The sequence below is a fragment of the Eptatretus burgeri genome, chromosome 2 (assembly GCF_056783735.1).
Source record: "Eptatretus burgeri isolate ZD-2024b chromosome 2, Ebu_testis_v1, whole genome shotgun sequence".
Lineage (NCBI taxonomy): Eukaryota > Metazoa > Chordata > Myxini > Myxiniformes > Myxinidae > Eptatretus > Eptatretus burgeri.
In genome coordinates this window covers 146,539,639-146,562,663 of record NC_140962.1, presented here as the reverse complement: position 1 = coordinate 146,562,663, position 23,025 = coordinate 146,539,639, and the positions used below count along the sequence as shown (strand labels likewise).

The following is a 23,025-nucleotide window of genomic DNA, read 5'->3' as shown; positions in this document are numbered from 1 at the left end:
CTTTTGTCATTGACAATTTATCCAAGTGGTCCCATCCTGATGTGATGTTGCCATTGTTGTTGATGATTCTGTTAATGAATCCGCACGAGATTGTGGAGCTTTGCCCACGTATTGTACTGTTAGTGAGCGCAATGTGGTTTGCGGTGGATAAATGCACCGCAATGCGGGGTTTGAACCCGCCATCATCCTGGAACCATCGCCATCATCACTTGATCCGAATGCTCAAGACGGACACGCCGGGTATGCCGGCTCAGATCACGTGCTGCGTTTAATTCCGAGTCCCACTGACTTGACCGTCTTGCATCCACCCACAGGAGCCGGTGAGTCTGGGAAGAGCACCATCGTGAAGCAGATGAAGTGAGTGGCTTGGTCGATTCCGTCGAACCTGGTTTTTCATGCCGAGCGAGGGGCCGCGATGCCGTGTGGCACGTGAGTTGGGTTTTGATTCCTAACGGGCCCTCCCTTCCAGGATCATTCACGAAGATGGATACACCGAAGAGGAGTGCAAGCAGTACAAAGCGATCGTCTACAGCAACACGATCCAGTCGATGATCACGATAATCCGAGCTATGGGGAGCTTGCAAGTCGAGTTTGGGGACACATGTCGTGCGGTGAGGCCCTTTCTTTCCTAATTGGTGGTTAAGTCTTGTGCCTTTTTGTTCTCCCTTCACCACCCTCCCCCCCTTCTTCACACATTGTTTGGACCAAGACTGAATTTTGGTTTGGAGGAGGAGCATCACACAGACTGCATGCTTTGAGGCCCAGCAGAAGGTCTGACAGTACCATGACACCATAATGATGATTGGTTGCCCACCCTGGAATGGATGTAGTCATGGTTGGTGCGAGGAATCGTGCATCGTGGAACATAAACTCGTTCCTGCTCGTTGATGAAAGGGATGATGACAAAACTGTCTGCAACTTGCTGACCCTGAGTGCCTTTTGTTTTTGTTTTGTTTTCGTGAACGTCTGCCTTTGTCATCGCACCGTTCCAGGATGATGCGAGGCAGCTTTTTGTATTGGCCGGATCGGTCGACGAGGGCATCATGACTTCGGACCTGGCCGCTGTGGTGGCTCGTCTGTGGACGGACAAGGGTGTGCAGAGCTGCCTGCTCCGGGCACGAGAATACCAGCTCAACGACTCCGCTGCCTAGTAAGCTATTGCCTCGTCTGTGAAGGCCACAAGTTGGCTGGCACAGGCGAGGAGATGTTTTGGCTACTTTCTTGCATCTCCCATGCCCCCACTTCCCCCCTCCCCCTCCCACCCTCAGTATATACTTTACTTTGGCTTTTGCTCATAACCTCACCCTCCAATGTACGAGCAAATCGCATATAGCGTCATGTCTGATAGAATGGTGCAGAGGTACTGCACTTTCCTGTGAGCTGTTTAGTCTGGCTTTGATGAGCAAAAGCTTTAACCACTTGCCCCATAAACTTCCTGTCTTCCTGAAAATTGCTTTCAGTCAACATATGTGTGAGTCTCTGCCCCGCCTCTCCTCCCCCACACAAGTTTTATTACGATACCTTTCATTACCTTAAACATCTGTATCAGATCCAAAGGGGGGGTGAGTACAAAAGAAGGCGTGCGAGTTATCGCTCTGCAAATTCCGACCACCTTCAGTCAAATGCAAGACCTGGCCAGCCTGTACGTGAAGGGCTTGGACTAAAACGTTCGCCGGCTAACCGCACCAGGTGAGATTTGGGCTGTTTAATAAGTAATATAGATTTGAGATGTTATTGAGAAAGAAGATCAAGGTGGTTTCAGCATGTGAGAAAGCCACTAGATTGGTAGTTGAGGGTAAAAGAGCAAGAGATATACTAAAAAAAGACCTGGAAGAATGCGATCAGTAGACATGGAGTTTTTGGGGTTAATGGAGGAGGATGCTTTTGATAAGCCGGAGTGGAGACTGGCCATCAGCCGACCAACGTCCGAACACAGGAAATGGTCATTAAACAAGTAGGAGTAGTAGTCGATATAAATAGTCCTGCACAGAATTGTTTCCGCTACTTAAGGTTGTTCTGTGCCTGGTGTTGGCTTAATGGTTTGGGTGGTGGGCTTGGGATCCTTCGGTCCTGAGTTCAAATCCTGCTTGGCCATTGAATTAATACCAGGTGGGGTTGATTCAGCCTGTCATCCTTCCGAGGTCGGCAAAATGAGCGCCAACTTGCTGGGATGATTGAGACATTCTCGTATCGTGCGGCGGAGTGGCGACTTGTCCAGGATTGTGCCCGATGGCCGAGGAGACTGCTTCGGCATCACCGACCGACGTTCTGTGCAGAGTATACTCCAGATGGATGGAATGTAAGGTTGTACTCGGCGGTTTGCAGTGCATTCCCAGCAATCGGGGCAGGATTTTGGAAATTGTTCAGGTATCTCGTCTCATTTAATATGACTCGCCTACTCTACGCAAAAGAGGATGTGGGGTCTCCAAAGACCAGTGCTGGAAGACCAATCCTCCGGTTTCAACGTTTTCCTGAAAGATGACACTCACATCGATGCCCCGATGACGCACACCTGGTCGCTTTATCTGCCGATTGCAGTGGGACATCTCTTCCTGTAAGGGGAACGTCCATGTGCATGGAAGGTGGTCGGAGTCGGGAATATCCTAAGATTTATTAAATAAAATGTAATTATATCATTATCCTAAATACTGCAGCATCAAGCTTCTCTCTTTGTCTAATTTGTGGTTGTATATGAGTTGCAAAGGGCAGGTTAAGTTGATGAGGGGTTCGGTGGTGAGCAGATGAGCCAAACGTAATTGCTCCACCAGTTTCGTCGGATTGTTGTGGTTCTACTGCCGCATGGGGTCAGGTATCATCACTTCCTCCCCCAATTTGCTCGTAGTATATTTGTGAAGGGTTTTGAGAGATCTTGACCGTTTCAGAATCTCTTGCGGATCCGATTTAGTGCTGCAAATGCAAGTGGTGGCCAGGTAGGGAGTTGTGGTCTCCTGAAGGAAGGAAGCGTTGAGTGCACCTGCCAAGATGATGGATGTTTGAATTCAGGAAATAAAATGAGCAGAGGAATCGAATTATTTTGTCCCAACCCATTTGAATAAAATTTGGTGATTGTATCGGTGTAGAGTACAAATTGTAACTTTGATGGAAAACAAGGTTCATCCGTTTTATCCATTTTGTTCACGTCACGGACTTCATAATCCCTTGCAAATTGAATGTCGTCGTACAATAAACCTTGCAGAGCGTTAGTGCTGCTCAATCGGTTCCTCGGCATTTTTGTGATGCTTGGTGGTTTGGCTGTTTTGTGATAGGCCGTCTGGTGTTGCCTTCCCAGGAGTCAAGGCAGGAATTTGTAATTTAGGCTCATTTGTTCAGGATGCCGGTGATGACTCGCCTTGTCTTCGCGAAAGATACCGTTTGATCTCGAGACCAACAGTCAATGCTAGCAGGCGGGTACTCTGGCTTCACGTCCATCCGAGGTATGGCATCCACTGATGCCTCGCCCTCCCATCAAAACGTCGGGATTCAAATCTAGGCGAGTGTGCGCATCTCGAGGCCATCCTTCAAGTAACGGTGAAAGCTAAAAATAAAAATATAGAAAATTCTTCAAACTTTGCAATAACTTTGGTTCTGCAATTACCTTTTTTTTATTTTTAAAGGTTTGACGTGTACTTGCGTGGACTGTCCAAAACGTAATACATGCTATCCCTCTTATTTATTTATTTGTTTTGGTTTCCACCTGTAGCATCCAGACTGCTCCAAATCTGACATATGTTATCCTTGATTGGTTTCAACAAATGGCAAATATTTGGTGCTGGAGCTCTTGATGTACAGTTAGTGGCCAAAAAAAAAAAATGGAAACACCAAGGGAACGTCTCTTATTAGGGTGTTGGGCCACCACGTGCATCCAGAATCGCAGAGATATAACGTGGCATAGACTCAACAAGGGTCTGGAACTGTTCTGCAGGAATGTGGCAACGTTCTTCCACAAGGAAGTCCTCCAATTCATGTCAGTTTGATGGAGGCGAAAACAGCCATCTTAAGCACCTCTCCAGACAGTCACACAAATGGATTGAGGTCTGGCGATTGGGAGGGCCATGGAAGGGTGGGTAAGTTCGGTCTCGTGCCCCTCAAGCCACTCTGTGACGACACATGGACTGGAGCATTGTCCTGAAAGACACTCGTCACAGCAGGGAGAAAATACTGCATCAACTGATGCTGATCGCTCAAGAGGGTAACTTAACGTGCCAAGTCAGCCGTCCCTCTTATAGAATGAGCGGACCCAGGAAATGCAAGGAGAACGTGCCACACACCATTATGGAAACAGCAGAATCTTTTACTGTTGGGACAAGGCACTCTGGGCTGTTGAGCTCCCTGCTCTGTCATGTCACATGTACATTTCCACTTGTGGAGAAGATTGCAAAGGCCAACTGATCAGACGATATCACATTCCTGCACTACTTAGCAGTCCAATACCTATGCTCCTTGCACCACAAACGGGCATTGCCAGATGTTAGGAGCAGTTTGTGCATAGCAACCTGGCTATGGTATCCTGCCTTATGAAGTTCCCTCCTGACCTGTTTCAATAACAGAGGATGCTGACGACCCACATCAAATCCCACACAGTTTGTCTGCCATTGCTCTCCTGTTTTGCCACGCATTCCGGACCAATGCTTGTCAAGCATGCGCCCACTGCTGCCATTCAATTATGACGTCTTTCCTCCTTTTTCCCAGGCTGGCATCACCTTTGAGACAATTCCTCGTGACACGTTAGCAATTTCCACAGCCTTTATCCCTGAAGCACCTGCCAAATGCGCACCAACAATTATAACCTGGTAGCATTTGCTGAGGTGTCCTCTTTCAATTGTTAGCTCCTAATACTGGACTGGCTGATATATATATATATATATATATATATATATATATATATATATATATATATATATATATATATATATATATATATATATATATATCGCGGGGACCGAGACACCAACTTGTCACTCGGGGATTAATCCCCGGTTGTCCTCAGTAGAGCCAGACCTGGGACCACCACCTACAATTAACGTTGTGGTACGGTGGGTTGTTTTAAAACCACGAACCCCACCCAGTTAACCATGAGTACCAGTGTCCACCGTCTAATTATTCTGTTTAACTGGAGGTCACATGGTTACCTAAGCGGGGAGCGCACCCTCAGCAAAGCACCAATGTTACCTTGATTAGATTTTAATTATGGCGGCCGAGCGTTTTAACCGCTAGTGCGTGCCGACTATTTTTGGTCAAATTTGTGGTAATTACCTCCCAGTCTATCTCGGTTTGGACAATGCAAGACAAATGGAAGGAAAGGACAAACACGGACAGGTTGGAAGTGGACAAATTATCAATTAATAATAAAATAAATAAATAAAAATAATTTTATTTTCTGAGGTAAATAAATGAATTCATTTCAAAGCAACCGAAATGAATAATTAATCAGGCAAAATCAATAAAAATGCTAGGAAAGAGACAGAGAGCAGATGCTTATCGGGGGTTGACTTTCAGCTAAACACAGACAACCAAGCAGGGTGCAAATTAATATTTTTATCCACCGGCCAGCAGGGCCAGTGACTAGAAAAAGTTACCGGCCCAGCAGAATTTCTACCGGCCCGGTTAAATAAAGACAAAAGTCACAAATTTGATATCAAACACTTTTAATATACTCACATGAGTGAGGTTGGTTGGATGAGTGAGTTGGTTGGATGAGTGAGTTTGATGGATGAGTGAGTTTGATGGATGAGTGAGTTTGGTTGGATGAATGAGTTTAATGGAGGAGGTTTGCAGAATGAGTGAGTTTGATGGAGGAGGTTGGGTGGATGAGTGAGTTGGATGGATGGATGAGTGAGTTTGATGAGTGGGGTGGGGAGATGATGCAGGGAGGAGGAGGTTGTGGGTGATGGGGGAGGGGGGACCTTTTTGTGTGGGTGATGGGGGCAGGGGGGTTGTGAGTAGTGCTGGGGGGGGATTTTTGTAGGTGGTTGTGGAGGTGGTTGTGGCTGATGGACGATTGGGGAGGGGGATTGTGGGTGATGGACAATGGTGGGGGCACTACTCCTCCACCCAACATCACATATAAACTCACTCATCCACCTAACCTCACCCATCAAACTCACTCATGAAACTCACTCATTCACCCAAATTCACTCATTTAACCAACCTGGGCATAGTGTTGGGCAACGATAACCAAAAAGTTAACTTCGATAACGATAATCCGATAACCCCAATTTTTAAGTCCGATAACGATAATACAAAGATATCGGAAGTTAACGATAATCTGATAACGATAACTACTTTTTAACAAGGATTAAAAAAAAACAAGGAAAAACCTTCAAAACCCATAGAAAAGGCTTATTTATGCTAAACCCGAGAATAAAATAAGCATTTTGCATCTTTTTAGAGTCGATGAGTCGTCACACACACACACACACACACACACACACACACACACAAACACACACACACACACACACACACACAGCAAGTTTAACCGGAGTCCAACATGCACTGGGAGGTTAACGGACGGGTCAAGGACACAATGTGAATCCAACAAACAAATTAATGTCCATGTCTTACCGAAAGAGCAACGGGAACAGGTCTGCGTAACGCTGCGCACACAAACAGGAAGGCAACGTTAATTCAAACATGAGGCACGACCTTACAAACACACCGAGAACAGTTACAAACATGGCGCGACGGTATCTCCACGCCTCAACACTCATGTCCGATTGTCCGTCACTCTGCCGAAGGTTAGACCATCCTTGTGTTTGAATTAACCGATCCGTACGTTTCCGAACCTTGACCGAACCCAGTACCTGCAGAGCCGAGCAGCCGCATGGCTGAGGAAGTCGCCATTGCAGGGCTTCTTATTCTTCTTCTTATTTTTCTTACTAAGGCTTCTTCTTCTTCCTTTGCCTCTCTTCTTCTTCTTCCTCCGCCTCTCTTCTTTTTCCTCCGCCTCTCTTCTTCTTTTTCCTCCGCCTCTCTTCTTCTTTTTCCTCCGCCTCCTCTTCTTCTTTTTCCTCCGCCTCCTCTTCTTCTTCCATTTTTCTTCACGCGGCGGCCTGATTCAGCATTATCTTGTAAAACAAGTGATCTATAATCATGTACATGAAGTGAATGCGAGAGAAAACCCTTCGGAGTGTAAGGCTTTATTTCACTTGATTGAAGCCGTCTCTACAAACACAAAAGGAATACATGTGCAGTAAGGAATACACGTGCAGTCGATCACCGCAAAATATATCAGCAATTTGCCAGCATAAGCACGGAGTCCGGTATACTCTCAATTCCTACCATTCAACGAACACCAAGTGAACCACTGCCGTAAATGACAATGCCCCAGGGACAATCCCACCGACCGCGCGGAATCACGGTTTTATCTGTCCCGTGTGCGAGCCGCGCGTCACGTGATCGCGCGTCACTTCATCCTTTATTTCATCACATTCTCCCCATCTTTAAAATGTAACTAGAGGCTCAACTAACGCACCATGATTACTTCAAAGCTATAGGAGTATACATTTCAAGCAGCGTGAACTATTTAAACTACAGAAGCATACATTTCAAGCAGTGAGGATTATTTTGAGTTATAGGAGCATGGTAAGGTGCCATCGAGGGATGCCGATAATCCCCTTTACAGATCGAGTCGGCGAGGAGGTTTTATCCGTCGACCTCTCCGGGAGTAAATGATGGTTTCACTTGAGGGAGGCTTCCGATCCTCTTGGGGAGCCTCGACTCGTGCCGGGGATGACTCCTCGATCGCTCTCGGGTGGAATGCGGTAGCTCCGTCGCCACCATTCTCGGGTGGAGGAGTTCCTGAGGGGGAAACACCTGGAGAGGGAATGTCAGAGGGAGGAGTACCAGATGGAGGAGTACCTGCGGGAGGAGTACCTGCATGAGCCAGATGGCGAACCGACACTGTGGTCTCCCTGCCATCAGGAAGTCTAACATGAGCATACTCAGGATTAGCATCGATGAGTTCGACCTTCTCCACCATTGGTTCATACTTGCTTTGTCGTATCGGGCGCTTCATGAACACTGTTCCCGGATAGGTTAGCCAGTTGGGCACCGATTGGCCGCCAGTATATCGTCGTTGGTGAGTAAACATTCGTTTGTGTGGAGTAGCATTGATGGACGTACAGAGCAAAGATCGTATGGAATTCAGGGCATTGGGAAGGGTAACCTCCCACCACTCGGGCCCCAGTCCTCTCGATCTCAGCACCAGGGTTACGGCTTTCCAAATGACTCCATTATACCGTTCCACCTGCCCATTACCCTGTGGGTTGTAACCCGTCGTTCGACTAGTTGCTATGCCGTGCCCAAATAGGAACTGTTTTAGCCCGGCCGACATGAAACCCGGTCTTCTGTCTGAATGTATGTACGAAGGTTTCCCAAACATGGCAAAGAGGTCAGAGAGACATTTCACGACAGTGCCCGAGGTCATATCCGAGCACGGGAATGCAAATGGGACCTTGAGTATTCATCAACAACAGTGAGTATGTATCTGTTGTCTGTCTCAGTCGGCAGGGGCCCTTTGAAGTCGATATTTAGTCTCTCGAAGGGTGAAGTGGCCTTGATCAACCTGCCAGAAGCGGCGCCATAGAATCTGGGTTTTAGTTCAGCACAAACAGGGCATGAAGCACTCATTTGTTTAATATCTTCGATAGAATAGGGAAGGTTTTGTCTGCGCACAAAATGTGCCATTCTGGTAACCCCTGGGTGGCACAGAGACACATGAAGGTCTTGCAACGCCCGACCGGATGTCGCCGAACAGTAGACCCGAGAGAAGGTGTCTGCAGCAGGGTTTTCCCTCCCGGGCCGATAAACAATGTCGTAACTATAACAAGATAGATCTATCCGCCATCTCATTATTTTCTCGTTCTTAATTTTCCCGTTATTTTTCCCATCAAACATGAAGGCAACGGATCGCTGGTCCGTGACGAGTGTGAAGTGATTGCCCAGTAAATAATGTCTCCATTTACGTAGGGCTTCGACAATAGCGTACGCTTCCTTCTCTATCGCCGAGTGTCTCTGCTCATCCGGACTGATTGAGCGTCGCGGTGATCGCATGATCGGAAGCGTCCATTTCCACCACGAATGGCACCGAGCTGTCGATCGATAATACCACGGAATTACTGATATCATCTTTGAGGCTGTGGAAAACTTTTACAACAGCGGTATCTGGCGGGAAGTTTTTGCAATGCACCAGGGAATGTATTTTCTCAGAGTATTGAGGAATCCATCTTGCGTAGTACGCGAACATCCCAATCACTCGACGCAATGTCTGCAGGTCATGAGGTGGGGGTAGCTCACGGAGTGGGCGCAATCATTCAGGATCGGGCTTAATCGTGCCGTCGGCTATCGTGTAGCCGAGAAGATCAATTGACCTTGCCGAGAATACGCATTTGTCGTAGTTGAGAGTCAGATTATATTTTCTAGCAATGCTCAAGAATCTGTCCAGATTCGTATCATGTTCCCCCCGATCCTTACCGCACACCGTGACATTGTCCACGTAAACAAAAGTGTCTTTGAGGTTTTCATCCGAGATGATGTCGTCCATAACTCATTGGAAGCAAGCTACTCCATTAGTGACACCGAACGGGATCCTCTTAAATCGATAGAGGCGTCTACCTGCCTCGAACGCGGTGTAAGGTTTGTCTTCCTCTCGAATGAGAATTTGATGATCGGCGCTTCGCAAATCGATAACCCTGCAGTGGTCAGAGCATTTAGAATTAGACGAGGTTTGTTTCCTCCAAAGGGTATTTTGATGCTCGTGTGCTGCTTGAGGACATTATGACCCAAAATAACATCTGCGCATAAATCACGAAGCACCAGTACCCTTACATCCCGATACGTGTAGCCTTTTACGTCCAACTCAACATTGCAGTACCCTCGTACGCTGGACTGTAGTGATGTGGAGGCCATGCATACCGTATTGTCTGTCGGGTGGATCTTCCATTTCCTGCCTTTCGCTAGTGAGCTGTTGACGAAACTTTCAGAGCTACCGGTATCGATCAGCGCCTCGGCCATATGCCCGTTAATTCGTACGTTGATGATAACTTTGGATAGATTCCCCGGTGAAGCTGCTGTTACTTTCTTTTGTGAGTAGAGAGCCGCAGAAGTGGGTTTATTTCTTCTAAGAGTAGATTTGCATACCCTGGCATAATGCCCTTTCTTGTCACAGTTCATGCATGTGGCATCCCTGGTGGGGCATTTGCTACGGAGGTGTCTTTTATACCCACAGAAGAAACATTTACCAACCGAAGTGGTTGCCGAGGAGTTTGACGAGGTCTGGGTGTCCGATTCCTCAGGTTTATCTCCATCCTCAGTATCGGAGGTATCCCGGGGAGTTCTTTGAGTTTCCGCCATAGCAGCGTTCATTAGCAACACCGGTGTCCCATATGATTCAGATTGCTGCTGTGCCGCGTCCATAGCTCAGGCCTGGTCAGCTACCGTTTCAACATTGGGTTGTGCTTTTTCCAGTAAGCGTTGCCGAATGGGGGCCGACCTGAGCCCCTGGATGAAAGCCTCTCGGGTCACTTCATCTCGATGTTCCTCGGCGGTTACAGCCCGGAAATTGCAGTCTTTGCCCAACTGCCTCAGAGCTTGCAGGTACTGATCGATTGTCTCACCGGCTTCTTGCCTGCATGTGTTGAGAAGATGTCTTGTGTATACCTCGTTCTTGCGCTTCATGTAGAGCGCCCGCAGCACGTCGATCACTGCGTCATAGGTGTCACACTCCGAGAAGAGCCTGAATACACTTGGCGAGACATGGTTTACAAGTGCAGCCAGTTTGTCGGCTCCCTCTTCAATGATGGTCAGATAGTGTGAGAAGGAACGGAACCAATGGGACCACTTCATTTTCGAGTCAGTAGCGTTGGGGTCTGCATCGAACCTCTCCGGCTTGTAGATCCATAGTCGGTTGAGGCAGTCGAAGGGATAAAGTGAAATAAATTGAAGTGAATGCGAGAGAAAAACCTTCGGAGTGTAAGGCTTTATTTCACTTGATTGAAGCCGTCTCTACAGACACAAAAGGAATACATGTGCAGCAAGGAATACATGTGCAGTCGATCACTGCAAAATATATCAGCAATTAGCCAGCATAAGCACGGAGTCCGGTATACTCTCAATTCTCACCATTCAACGAACACCAAGTGAACCACCGCCGTAAATGACAATGCCCCAGGGACAATCCCACCGACCGCGCGGAATCTCGGTTTTATCTGTCCCGTGTGTGAGCCGCGCGACACGTGATCGCGCGGCACTTCATCCTTTATTTCATCACAGTACATTTTTCTCCACATTGATAATTCGTTCGGCGAAATGCGACCCGGAAACGATTAAAATGTTATCGGACAAAAAATTAACGGACATTATCGGACTAAAAAAAATCGAGTTATCGGAAGTTAACTGGTCCGATAACGATAAATGGAAGTTAACTTCCGATAAAAAAAGTTAACTTCGATAATTATCTGCTATCGGATTATCGCTTTTGCACCCAACACTGGCTTTACCTGGAGATGAGAAAATGCGCCCGAACCGCGCCAAACCGTCAAATCTCGCGCAATCTCGCGGGATTTGGAACGAGATTAAAACAGACAAAATGGCCGCCACACAATTACCGATGATTTCTACGGATTTTTTGCGGACAAAAACAGTAGTTGTAGTTGAGAAAACTAGTAGAGAAGCTAGTACAAAATAACAGGAATCACCGGTGATTCGCCAGCCGGGCAGGTAAGGCAGCATTGTGCACCTGCCCAGCACAAAAGTTAGGTGCCATTGGTGGCTGTTAATTTGCACCCCTGGATAAGGGTATCCAGAGGATCATTCGGGGGTGGGGGGGGAGAAGAGTAGTCTCGCTCACCAGAGGGTAGTTGTCCGTGAAGTGAAAACATCCTGAAATGTGTGCGTGCGTGTCACGTCTGTCGCCAGCACCCAGCCTTGCCGTGCACCCCCTTGCGAACAGTCTTGAATGCCAGTCGATGTCTGGGAGGGCACCGAGATCGTCTGTCGCGGGTTTAGACCCTGGTGCTGCGACACGGGCAGCTCCTCACACTTCACGAAACTGGTGACGTCCAGTCACCCACATGGTTTGTTGGTGACTGACCCGTGCCTCACTCGTTATTGGTGCTGCTCACACCCACACGCTCACCACATGCTCGCTTGCTCAAACACTGGGAATGAGGAATTGTCTCATTGGTGCTGGACAGACACCCACACGCACACCACACGCTCGCTTGCTCACTTGCACGCTTCTTCTCTCGCTCGCTTCTTTCCTCGCGTGCTTCAACTCTCGCTTTCTTTTTGGCTCGCTTGCCCTCTCGCTTTCTTCTCTCTTCTTTTTTTTTTTGCGCGCTTACACCCGCTTCTTGCTCACTTCTCGTGTCAGAATTTACCTCCAATTCATTTTATATCAGCGGGAACAGAGTCTCCCCAAAGCTCACCACGCCGCACTTGCGCACGGTTACCATGACGACACGTGCGCTCTCAAAAAAGGCGGGCATCTGCGCTCGCAAAAGAAATACGTGCATAAACTTGCTGAGGAAAAATAAGGGTGCCAGCGCTCGCGAAAGAAATGTGTGTAAACGTGTCTGTCGTAAAGAAAAAAAAAACTTCCCATAAGAGAAGGGATCTATTCTTTACCCTTCTCAACGCATCACATCTGAAATCCCATTAGACATTGGGATGGGGCTAATCTGAACATGCATTTAAGGAAATAACTGTCTGAGGACCTGGATGTGTGGATGCATTCATCAGATCGGATTCGGAAAACCATAACACTATATATATATATATATATATATATATATATATATATATATATATATATATATATATATATATATATATATATATATATATATATATTTATATATATATATATTTATATATATATATATATTTATATATATATATATTTATATATATATATATATATATATATATATATATATATATATATATATATATATATATATATATATATATATATATATGATTGACCCCTTCCACAGACCTCCAGCCGAAGTAGCTGCATAAAGCAACCCAAGAAGACTTGTCCGAGGTAAGTGCTAACGCTGTTTCAAGCCCTTCTTAGAGTTCCTCAACAACTATAAAGACGTTCACATGGAGTACACACACGACATTCCCAATGCTATTCACTTCCCTCAGCTACCGGACCGGTTTCATTGCTCATTGGCAAATCATCAGCGATGGTGCAGACAGCAATGCATCCCAACAAGGCCCCCAAGCATGTACCACATGCAAACGTCAAAAGCAGTCAATATATAAATGAAGAACCACCCACATCTCTCACCTGTGAATGGAATGAATCGCCAATCAGCTCTCACCTAATTGGCTACATTCACAGGTGAGAGATGTGGGTGGGCCTTTATTTATTTATGTGGTGCATGCTTGAGCGCCTCATTGGTATGCATTTCTGTCTACACTGTAGCTGATGTTTTGCCATTAAGTGATGAAACTGCGATCCGGTAGCTGAGGGGGGTGTATTGCATTGGGATTCTCATGTGTGCATTATGTGTGAACGTCTTTATAGTTGTTGAGGAATTGTGGGAAGGGTTTGGAACAGCATTAGCACTTACCTTGTATAAGTCTTGTTGGGTTGCTTTATGCAGCTGCTTCGGCTGGAGGTGTGTGTGTGTCAATCATTTATTTAATCCTAGTCACCTGTATGTAGTTGATTAGGTGAGGGTTGATTGGCTATTCCCTCCATTCACAGGGTGAAATGTGGGTGGGCCTTTCTTTATTTACATATATATATATATATATATATATATATATATATATATATATATATATATATATATATATATATATATATATATACAGTATATATATTTACTGTACCGCTCGTGTACCCTGGTGTTTCCCTTTTGTTTTTTGTCCCCTATCTGTACTTGTTACATGGTTTGGGGTGAGGCAAATTTCAACTTGTACTTTATTTTGGGAATAAATTCTCATGGAAGAGTTGAATTTATTTTGGGAGGGGTGGCAGCTGTTGTTCAGACAAAATTGGGAAAATAGAAAACTGGAAGGATGAGAAACTGATGCACCACAGCACAAGGTTATATTAGGAAAACGTTTAATAGTCGAAACAGTCTCTTGGTGGATATGGTGATGTTGATTTGTGAAAAATTATTGAGATGTTCAGTTAATCTGTCGTTAGAAACGTACCTAGTATTTAACCGATGTTTGCCACAAAGTGTGCAAAAGGCAACTTTTGTTTCGGTGACACTTGTGGATCAATCACCTCTTTCTGATGTGCATTCATGTACTTTACTCGAGCACCAAAGTACCTTCTCGAACAAACGCCAATGAGACTGCACAAAGGGCATTGCTCGAGGCTTTTGACCATTCCGAGCAGCTGGTGGAAGATCGTTGATAAGTTGATTTTAACAGGATTTCTCGTTAATGGGGGGAAAAAAAAACACTGAAGTTTGTCCACGTAGAAAGGAAATTGCATTTAAAGAAAAAAAAACAAAAAAACAAAACAAAACTGAATCATCAGAAGAAGTGCAATTCATCCTGAATGCAATTGCTTTTGAGCTCTTTGCAATTCCATGTTTACCTTCCCACCCAAATAAAAGGACCTACATCAACCCGGATCAAACTCACTCCCCTGGCGATTGATCACGTCCTTTAGGTTTATGCTGCATTTTATTTTTCCAGAAATTGTGTTGTGACCATGTGCCGTTCCTCGGCCTGTGAGGCCCGTGCCTAGAGGGTGCTTTAACTGCCTTGTTTTGTTGTGCCTCGGGGAAGGGGGGTGCCGGTGCTGTTCGATTCTTCTTGATGCAGCGGAGTGAAATGAGTCATTGTCCTTTGGGCTTCTCTTGACCCAAGTGTGCAATGTCATCGATTGTCTCTCCAGCACTTAATTGGTTCCTTTCCCTCTATTTGGTGCTGCCTTCTTGGAATCTTGACATTTTCATTAATGACTGTGGCAGTGGATGGGGTGTGGTCGGTCGGTGGTTATTGTTGCTCGCAAATTGCCGACAAATCGCTGGCCACTCGGATGTATCCTTTCATCATGATGACTGTTTTGCTGACCACAACTGTTACGCTTCTTTCAATAAGCAATGCAAACAATGTTTGCAAGCAGTAACCCTATTAGGGAGTGTGGGGGGAGTAATATAGGGTACTCCACCGATGCATTTGACATATTTGCAGTACAACCACCTGTCGTGGTTTTTATTTGATTCATCGTTCGGTTTGTCTTGCTTAAGGCTAAAGGGCCTACTGGTCCTGAACCAGCCATCATTGATCCACATGATCATTCCACTTTCACCTTTGTGGTGGGAAAGCTCATCAAGAACCCAATGGTTACCTGCCCTTGGAGGGGGGAGGGGGAACGTTGCAATACCGTCGTCTAAAGCTTGGATTTGTCCTGCGCGATTGTGACGTCATACAAGCCTTTGTTCCCAAGAGTTTGTCGAGTCGAGGCATCCGCAAGGCCTGCAGTTTCAATCCAAAGGCAGCTGCCGTCTCCGAAGGCCATTTGTTGGACTCGTGCACGGGGAGACGCAGAGGCCCCCTTATGTGAACCTTTTCCCCCTTGGAGCTATGTGTTTGTCGAAAAGCATTCACAGCTTTGCAGCTCGGCCTGCGCTATAACTTAATTGTACGAGGAATCGTTCAATGTCTCTCTCAAAACATTGTACCATATACAACAATATATCTTTGAGGTTCTATTGAGTTTTTCGTTGCTCCATCACTCCTCGCATGAATCGTGTTTTTTTTTTTTTTTAAGATGGATGAAATTTTGGCTCTGCCTCGTAAATTAACCGAATACTTTCACAGATAGTCGGCCCTCCACAGGAGAGAGCATGGAAAGGAAGACGTGGAGCTTGATTTTGACGAACATTTATCGTGTCTCCACTTTGGCCTTTGCAAATGGTCCCTGTTGGCTGTGCCCAAGATGTTTGCCGGAGCAGGATGCTTTTGCACATGATTCCTCGAGAAGAGGGATGGGTCGTCTGATTTCCTTATGCACACTGTCTATTGGCCCCGGCTGCTTCCGTCTTAGTTTTTTGGGGGGTTGTTTTAGGGCTGCATGCCAACCGTTAACTTATCCTCTTGTTAACAGAGAATTTCTGGGTTTTTTTTAAACCACTTCCTAGTAGTTACGTGACATTTGCTTTCACGGAGGAGATACTTAGCCTCCTTGTGAGCAAAAGGTGACATTCTGGTAGGTAGTTTAGAATAGCACCATGCTTTATAATGTACCTTGTTATGATATGGTGAAACATCACCGTCTCCGAAGGTCGTTTCCTTGACTGCATTGTACCCATTGTGGGTTATATATATATATATATATATATATATATATATATATATATATATATATATATATATATATATATATATATATATATATATATTCATTATTTTTCTTTGCATCCTCACTTGACCGATTAAAAATTGTAATCTGATTCATTTGATGTGATGCAAACTTTTGTTTGTATTGATTTGGTTTTTGTAGTTTGCCATTTCTCAAAGCTTGCGTAGACTTTATTTCCTTTTTTTTTTTTGTCTGCCCTGCCCTGATCTCATGTCTGACCTCAAAGCCATCTACTCATTGTTGGGAGAGTCAAAGCAGCATGTCCAAGGCAGAGTGACCTGGTCTGAAACCAAATTGATCTGAGATTTTTTTTTGTATACCTTGTTGAGGCTCGTATGAGAGCTAACACACAACGCACAGCAAGGGGGCATGAGACAAGAGGGGCGGGAGTGGGAGGGACTAAACAGTGGGGAACAGACACATTAGGAGATCTGTAGAAGGGAGAGGGATGGGACGGGGAACATGGGGAAGAGAAGATGGACATTACAGGGACTTTCAAGAAGGAAAGCATGGGAATTGAAGGAAGTGGGCTTGGGTGGATTATCGGGGGTAGAAAAGATCGAGGATTTGGATGGGGGATGATAAGAGGTGGTGGTGAACAGCTGTTTTGAAAGCCTGGAGGGAAGAATGGGAAAGAATAGAGTGACGAAGTTTATTCCAAAGGTGGGAAAAAAGAGGAATGAAAGAGGGAAAGTGAGCAGTGATTCGTGATTTTGGTAGTTTCACCAGAAGGGGGTTGTTGGCGGACCTTGAGCGCCCTGCGGAAATATGGTGGGGACAAATCGCAGAGAAAGCAGGGGGGGCAAGGCTGGAGAGGAGACGGTAGAAGACAGAAAGACCACCGACCACCCTGCGGTGATTGAGTGAGAGGCCCAAAGACTCAGCTTCATTGCGGGAGATGCCGATGATCCTAAAAGCCCTGGTTTCGACAGCGTTAAGCCGAGAAAGGTGGGAGACAGGAGCACCAGCCCAGAGGGGAGAGCAGTACTTCATAAGACTGCGGACAAAAGCTTTGTTAGTGGTCAGGAGCTCAGGTGGGCCGAGGAAGGACTTTGCACAACGGAGGATTCCCAGTCGGCGACTGGCTTTGGAGGCGAGGTTGGAAATGTGACTTTCCCAGGAAAGGTCATGGCAGATAGTGAGACCCAGAAGCTTGAAAGAAAAGTTCAAAATTTCCTTTTGGTGCAGTGTATGATCGCCATATTTTGGTCCTATTCTGTCAACCGTTCATCAAATAGTCATTTTACTGCTTTGATGATTTGTCGTCCGTGATTCAATGCTCGTGTGGATGGGGAAGAGGTGAGGGTGCAAAATCTGGAAGTTTTGTAGATTTGATAAATTTGCTGACCAAGCTGGTTTTGTTTTGAGAACGTCACAACAATTAATGTGGGGTTTATGGTGGTGGGGATTTGGGGAGTTTTCGTTGGGGAAGAAGGGTGGGCGTGGTGGTTGTTTTGAATGCTACAAAACGGCGGATGGAAATCCATGTACCATTTCATTCGATGCACATAATCTCATTTATTTTCGTACATTTGTAATTTAGTTTATCTGCTTTGCCAGTATGTCTTTCACCAGCTTTTATTTGTATGCAGATTTATTATTTGCTTGTCGGTAATTTTTTTTTTTTAAAAGAGACAAAAGGGGGGGGGGGACAACAAACAATGGAAGGTTGTATGATTCTCCTTGTATCCGAATACGCGGGTGCTGCGAACTGGGCAGCGCAGCCGATTATAATCGGGCAATTATCGTTTTGGACCACCGGCAAAAAGGGTGTCGTCTCTTGGTGGGGATGGAGCTGGAAGGTGCAGAGGAAAATTGGGAACTCCAAAGTTAATCTTTAAATGGCCAGACATTGGTAATTTCCCCCCAAAAAAGGAGCCGATTAAACACCCAGCTTGCTGATAACATAGAAAATGTAACATTCTTCACCATGCATCACCACCCCGTTCCCTAATCTCTCATTTAAATTCCCCAGGGAATGACTCCCCGAAAGTAACCATCACCAATTACTAATTTCACAAGAAGGACTTTCCGTTTAACGAGGCGTCTACAAAATTTGAGGGAATTTCTCTGTACATGTTGGTGCTTGTGGTTTGCCATTTATGGCTGATTCCTGTTTTTTATTTTTGTTTTTGTTTGTTTTTTTTTCATCGAGACCGAGCTATAAACTGCCATCCTGGTGTTACTTCAGAAAAGAGATGTCTCTCGGATGGATGTTAAGCTGGGCCTCTCAGTTGGCATCGGTGCACATTAAATACCCCCATGGTATCCTTCCCGAAGAGTCATCGAGTTATCACCAGCATCCTGACTTCCAAATTCCTGCCCTAGTTGCTTTCAGGTGAATGTCAGATCTGACGAATCAGTTGGCTCAACACTTGGACCAAAAAAATGTTCCTTGGGACATGAGACTCCACAAGGTGGCACCAATTTGGGTTGTCTCGGTAGTAATTGGAACGTCCTCATTTACGGTTCTCCATCCATTACTTTTTAATAATGTTGATCCTTCAAATCTGAGTTGAACGTGTCTGACTTCTCCGATTGCCCCGGCGTGATCCCACTCCCTCCACCACCCACATGAATGGTATGGGCCACGTATCGCTCTCATGGTCATGTTCTGCTCAGCAGTTCCATTGCTTGGTTCCCAGCAGGGTTGAAACCAATTAGATCTTCCGTTCTGGTGGTGTCATTTGGAGTTTGCAGCATCATGGATTGCTTGTTCCCAGCAGGGTTATTTGTGGTATTTTTAAATATTTTGTTCCGCGTACACTCCTCGTGTGTATTTAATGTTTCAAAAATTGATTCCACCCTCCAACGACTGAGCTGCTTCCATACCAACAGCACTGACTTTTTGTGTGAAAGACTTGCAGTTGATGAAAGTACGTTTATCGTAACGAGTTTGAGCAATGGCTGACTGCTTAATGAAATTCTTTGAGCCGAAAACGTAACGTCTGTACAACTTGGTAAGGAAAACATGGCGCCCACAAAGCTGTTGGGCAGGATTAGCATGAAACGTGAGGATGAATGCCATCTGACGGTCCGTTTCCTGGAGGCCATCTTCATAATATGTAAGTCAAAATACTTTGATTTTTTTTTGAAATCTCGTCTTCTCATCATGTATCCATTTTCTCGACGCGTGGAACAATGGATGGAATTGATAGGATGTTGATCGAGGGGGTGCTCACTGCCTTGTGAAGCAAGAATCCGACGTTTCGGGCGTTGGACTTTCATCGGAGCAAGAGAGAAGCCTCGACGCCCGAAGCATGAGCATTCTCACGGCGGTTAGCACAACCTCAATCGACGTCCTGTTGATTTCATCCAATGGCTGCATTTGTCTTGTTAAAAGTCGAGTCCTGTGTTGTCCCTGTCTGCAATGTGTGCGCGTGATTTGCGTGACAGCTTTTCCATGATCCTTGGAGCACGGCGAAGAATCGCATCAATCGGGTTTTCCTTGTAGTGGGGCAACTTAGCATAGCAATTGTGCATTTTGTAAGGAAAGCACCAAATTTGGCACACTAGTAGCCTATCATATTATGAACAGATTTGGATATTGGGTCATCTCAAAATTTTTGATGGCAGTGGAAAATGGCTGCCACAGCCATCGGTGGCTGAATTTGAGATGGCCCAATATCCAAATCTGTTCATAATATGATAGGCTACTGGTGTACCAAATTTGGTGCTTTCCTTACCAAATGCACAATTGTTATGCTATATTTAGCTAACTTGTCCCACTATTGGCACATCACAGGAGGAACATATTCCTTCCTTTATTTTAACAAAAAAAAAGAATAACTTCCAGCTCAAATCCCTCCCCACCCAATCTGATCACTATAACTACAAGCACACACACCCATCCACGACACAAACCCACTCCAACCCGACCTCCACTCATTGGAAATGGGAAGGAACGATGGGGTGAGCTCTGCAGCGAATAGATACCCACCATCAGGACTTCAATCGCAACTTGTACTTCCTCCTCTAATTCTCTCGAGCTGCTTGTTGGATCCTTCTTCTTTCTTCATCTCTCATTGGTGACCATTGTGCTTGCGCCCAAGAATATAATGCAGTGGAACATTAGATACAAATGTGAAGCGTTGAAACGTGAGGCCGCGTGGTCTTTACACGACACAGCCATCGTGACTTCGGCATCCACCATGAAAAGGGTGTTCGACCTTCAGGAGTTTGGTTTCCTTCCCTCCGACTGTTTTCCCAGTCAGCGTTTGCTGAAGATGTTGGGGGCAGTGGTCAAACATCCCTGGGTGGTCTTCCTGTAGTTTACACTTAGAAGTCGGTCCGACTGATAGCAATTTTTCCCTTGTCGTTCTTCCTTGTGCTATTGCTTCCAATTCCATCGCAATTGGTTTGTCTTGCCGGTCTCCACATAATCCAGTGTGATGATTTTTGCTGATCCTGAACATCCGATCTTTCACTCTTCCCTGCTTACCCGCAGCTACCTGAACGACTTCTCGAGGATATCGCAGCCGGACTACGTGCCGACGCAGCAAGACGTGCTGCGTACCCGTGTGAAAACCACCGGAATCGTTGAGACTCGCTTCACGTTCAAGGATCTACACTTCAAGTGCGCTTTCAAACAATTTGTCGCACTCTCGTCTGTGCCGAATATCATTCCATTTTGATTTTGATAGCTTTGACCAAAGTTCCACTCGCTTGAGATTGGTCGTGCAAACTTGGGATGGAATTTGTCGAAATTGAAATATGAATGCGTTCATCTGTTCGTAATGGTAACTCGCGTTCAATCTGGGAAATCTATGGAAATTCGAGTAATGTTCGAGCGAGACACATTGGATGTTGGCTATGGGAATGTCGTTGGCGTATTTTGCTAAAACTAGGCCAAAGCAATTCCAGTTTGGAGAACGGTGGACAGCAGCCCATCAGTATTGACGGGGAATGTTACAAAAATTGGCTGCAGACTGTTTTGTCCCTTCCAACTAAGCATGATGTAGTAGGGACGCTCCTGGAAGGAAAAGGTAGATCTGACAATAGGACGAAGGTCAAGGAGATTCACGAATTCGATGAGCATAAGAGAAAAGTGAAGAGGAGAAAACAAACCGCAGCAATTAAGAGGGTCGTGTTCAGAAGGGTTAATGGGGGGTAATGAAGGTCATGGGGATGACGAGATAGTCGTGCACTGCCTGCTTTTGAAGTCCTAGACAGAGTCTCTGGAAGGTGGTTCCATAGACTGAAGAAGCGGAGAAATTAAATAGCTCATGGGTATCTGGGAGAGTCCAATCATTTATAGAGCTTTCGATTCCACAGAATCCAGGAGATTGATGCGGTGCCAGAGCATCAGCTCGTGGAGGACTGAGTCCCCCCCCCCTCCAAGGAAAGACTTGGATCGGTGGAGGATGTCTCGCTCGCACCACCCTCTCATCCTTTTGTTTTCCCCTTCAAGTTCGCACGTTTTTTTTGTTTTCCCACAATCCAACAATCAGTTGCTCTCCCCAAGTTTAAGCTGTACACTCACCTCCATTTCACTCTCCCTCAGTTCTGTTTTTGGGAACTGATTGTGTGTGCCTTCCTCCATTCCTTCAACGGTGCATACACTGTTTTGCTTATTTCCCCCCCCCCCCCTGCTCCTCATCCATCCACTCCCACATGGTCGTTGTCTTCCCGTTCCCCTTCGCTTTCCCATCAATCTGTGAACTTGTTGCCCTCTGGTTTCGCTCCTTCATGAGCCGAGATCTCCACGTGCAAATAAATGTAAAAAAAAAAAAAAAAATTGCAGAATTGTCTTGAAAATGCACGATATGCAAGCTGAAACTGGAACGGCACTCAACAGTACGCGTACCTCCACCAGGCTGATCAGTTTGTCGTGTATCCTACGAATCGGCCAGGATCCGGATCTTCACCAAAATTGAATCGATTCATCCTTGTCACACACCCGACCTGTCCACAAAGTTTTGTCGGAATCTGTACGTAAACTTTTTGGGATATCCTGCTCGGAAACACGGACAAATAGTGTTGAAAACTTAACCTCTGTGCAACTTCGGTGGTCGAGGTAATACAAAAGACGACAATTTTGAAACTCGAGGAAAATAAAATAAAAAATAAACTTTCAACGTGAAACCAAGTGTTGCAAACTCCAAAAGTATCTTTTCAACTTCCTCCGTGTGTGTTGTATTGGATTCTATCGAGTGTGCCGTCCAGTCGCGCAAAACGATCGCACAAATAGCTTCGTTTTTATCAGCAGTTTGGCAAGCTCGACATCATTGGACTGAAATATTATGCTTGGCTATTTGCATAACGCACACATACGATAAACATTTCAAATTAACTCAGCTTATATTTGGAGGTGCAACGTTTAAGGATAAGAGGAGCGTCAAAATTGCTCTAACCTTCTGGGTTTCAGGATGTTCGACGTGGGTGGACAGCGATCGGAGCGGAAGAAATGGATTCACTGCTTCGAGGGTGTAACCGCCATCATCTTTTGTGTGGCCATGAGTGCTTACGACCTGGTGCTGGAAGAGGATGAGGAAATGGTGAGTTTTCTGCCAGTCCTTCAGTACTCGGATGCTGAGCGGTAAATACCGCACAAGTGGCTCGACCAATGTCGTATCTCTGAAATGCATTGGGTGTTCATAAAGCTTGTATGAGCATGATGCTTGGTCCAAGGTGTGCCAATACTATAGTATGTACTATAGTTTATGCAATATGGCCTCCTC

General features: G+C 45.7%; 1 protein-coding gene across 1 annotated transcript in view; it reads left to right on the top strand.

Moving 5' to 3' along the window:
- The window catches only part of LOC147033465 (guanine nucleotide-binding protein G(i) subunit alpha-1-like), a 39,692-nt gene that overhangs the window by 834 nt on the left and 15,833 nt on the right, over positions 1-23,025 (top strand). Inside the window, exons 2-6 of the mRNA XM_085871653.1 lie at positions 315-357; positions 470-611; positions 993-1,150; positions 20,793-20,921; positions 22,713-22,842. Of these exons, the coding sequence (XP_085727779.1) occupies positions 315-357; positions 470-611; positions 993-1,150; positions 20,793-20,921; positions 22,713-22,842 (602 nt within the window). The remainder of the gene's footprint in view (positions 1-314; positions 358-469; positions 612-992; positions 1,151-20,792; positions 20,922-22,712; positions 22,843-23,025) is intronic.